This window comes from Lagopus leucura, unplaced genomic scaffold (assembly GCF_019238085.1).
Source record: "Lagopus leucura isolate 7727_CA_CO unplaced genomic scaffold, USGS_WTPT01 31843-0_obj-0_obj, whole genome shotgun sequence".
In the NCBI taxonomy this organism is placed as follows: domain Eukaryota; kingdom Metazoa; phylum Chordata; class Aves; order Galliformes; family Phasianidae; genus Lagopus; species Lagopus leucura.
The window spans coordinates 1-1,068 of NW_024966261.1; the positions used below are offsets into that span (position 1 = coordinate 1).

The 1,068-nt window shown below is 76.2% G+C and overlaps 1 protein-coding gene across 1 annotated transcript in view; it reads left to right on the top strand.

The window, feature by feature from the left end:
* Nucleotides 1-43: 43 nt before the first annotated feature.
* The window catches only part of LOC122192500 (plectin-like), a gene marked incomplete at both ends in the record, with an annotated part of 3,133 nt that continues 2,108 nt past the window's right edge, over nt 44-1,068 (top strand). The window contains one exon of the mRNA XM_042893051.1: nt 44-1,037. Within this exon, the coding sequence (XP_042748985.1) occupies nt 44-1,037 (994 nt within the window). The remainder of the gene's footprint in view (nt 1,038-1,068) is intronic.

Sequence of the window (1,068 nt, forward strand, 5' to 3'; positions counted from 1 at the left end):
CCGTGTGCCGCGCGCCCTTTCCCGGGTGGCGCAGGCCTTGCAGCCGGCGCAGCGGCACGCGTCCCCCGGCCCGTCGGGGCTGCAGGGCTGGCGCTGACGGCCGCGTTCTCCCGCTCCCTCTCTCCCCTCAGAAAGCGGCCGAGAAGCTGAAGGAGGAGGAGCGGCGGCGGCTGGCGGAGGTGGAGGCGCAGCTGGAGGCGCAGCGGCAGCGGGCTGAGGCGCACGCGCAGGCCAAGGCGCAGGCGGAGGCGGAGGCGCGGGAGCTGCAGCGGCGCATGCAGGAGGAGGCGACGCGGCGCGAGGCGGTGGCGGCGGACGCGGAGCAGCAGAAGCAGAACATCGAGCAGGAGCTGCGGGAGCTGCGGCGCAGCTCGGAGCGGCAGATCGAGAGCAAGGCCAAGCTGGTGGAGGAGGCGGAGCAGAGCCGCGTCCGCGTGGAGGAGGAGATCCGGCTGATCCGCCTGCAGCTGGACGGCACCGAGCGGCAGCGCGCGGGCGCCGAGGCCGAGCTGGCGGAGCTGCGGGCGCGCGCCGAGGAGGCGGAGCGGCAGAAGCGCGCGGCGCAGGAGGAGGCGGAGCGGCTGCGGCGGCAGGTGAAGGACGAGAGCCAGAAGAAGCGGCAGGCCGAGGAGGAGCTGCGGCGCAAGGTGGAGGCGGAGCGCGAGGCGGCGCGGGAGAAGCAGGCGGCCATGGCCGACCTGGAGGCGCTGCGGCTGCGGGCCGAGGAGGCGGAGCGGCGGCGGCGGAAGGCGGAGGAGGAGAAGGAGAGGCAGATCCGCGTGGCGGAGGAGGCGGCGCAGCGCAGCGCCGAGGCCGAGCTGCAGAGCAAGCGGCTGTCGCTGGCCGAGAAGGCGGAGCGGCTGGAGCAGTCGCTGCGCGAGGAGCACACGGCCGTGGAGCAGCTGCAGGAGGAGGCGGAGCGGCGGCGGCGGCTGCAGGCGGAGGCGGAGGCGGCGCGCGAGGAGGCGGAGCGGGAGGCGGAGCGCTGGCGCCTGAAGGCCAACGAGGCGCTGCGGCTGCGGCTGCAGGCGGAGGAGGTGGCGCAGCAGAAGGCACTGGCGCAGGAGG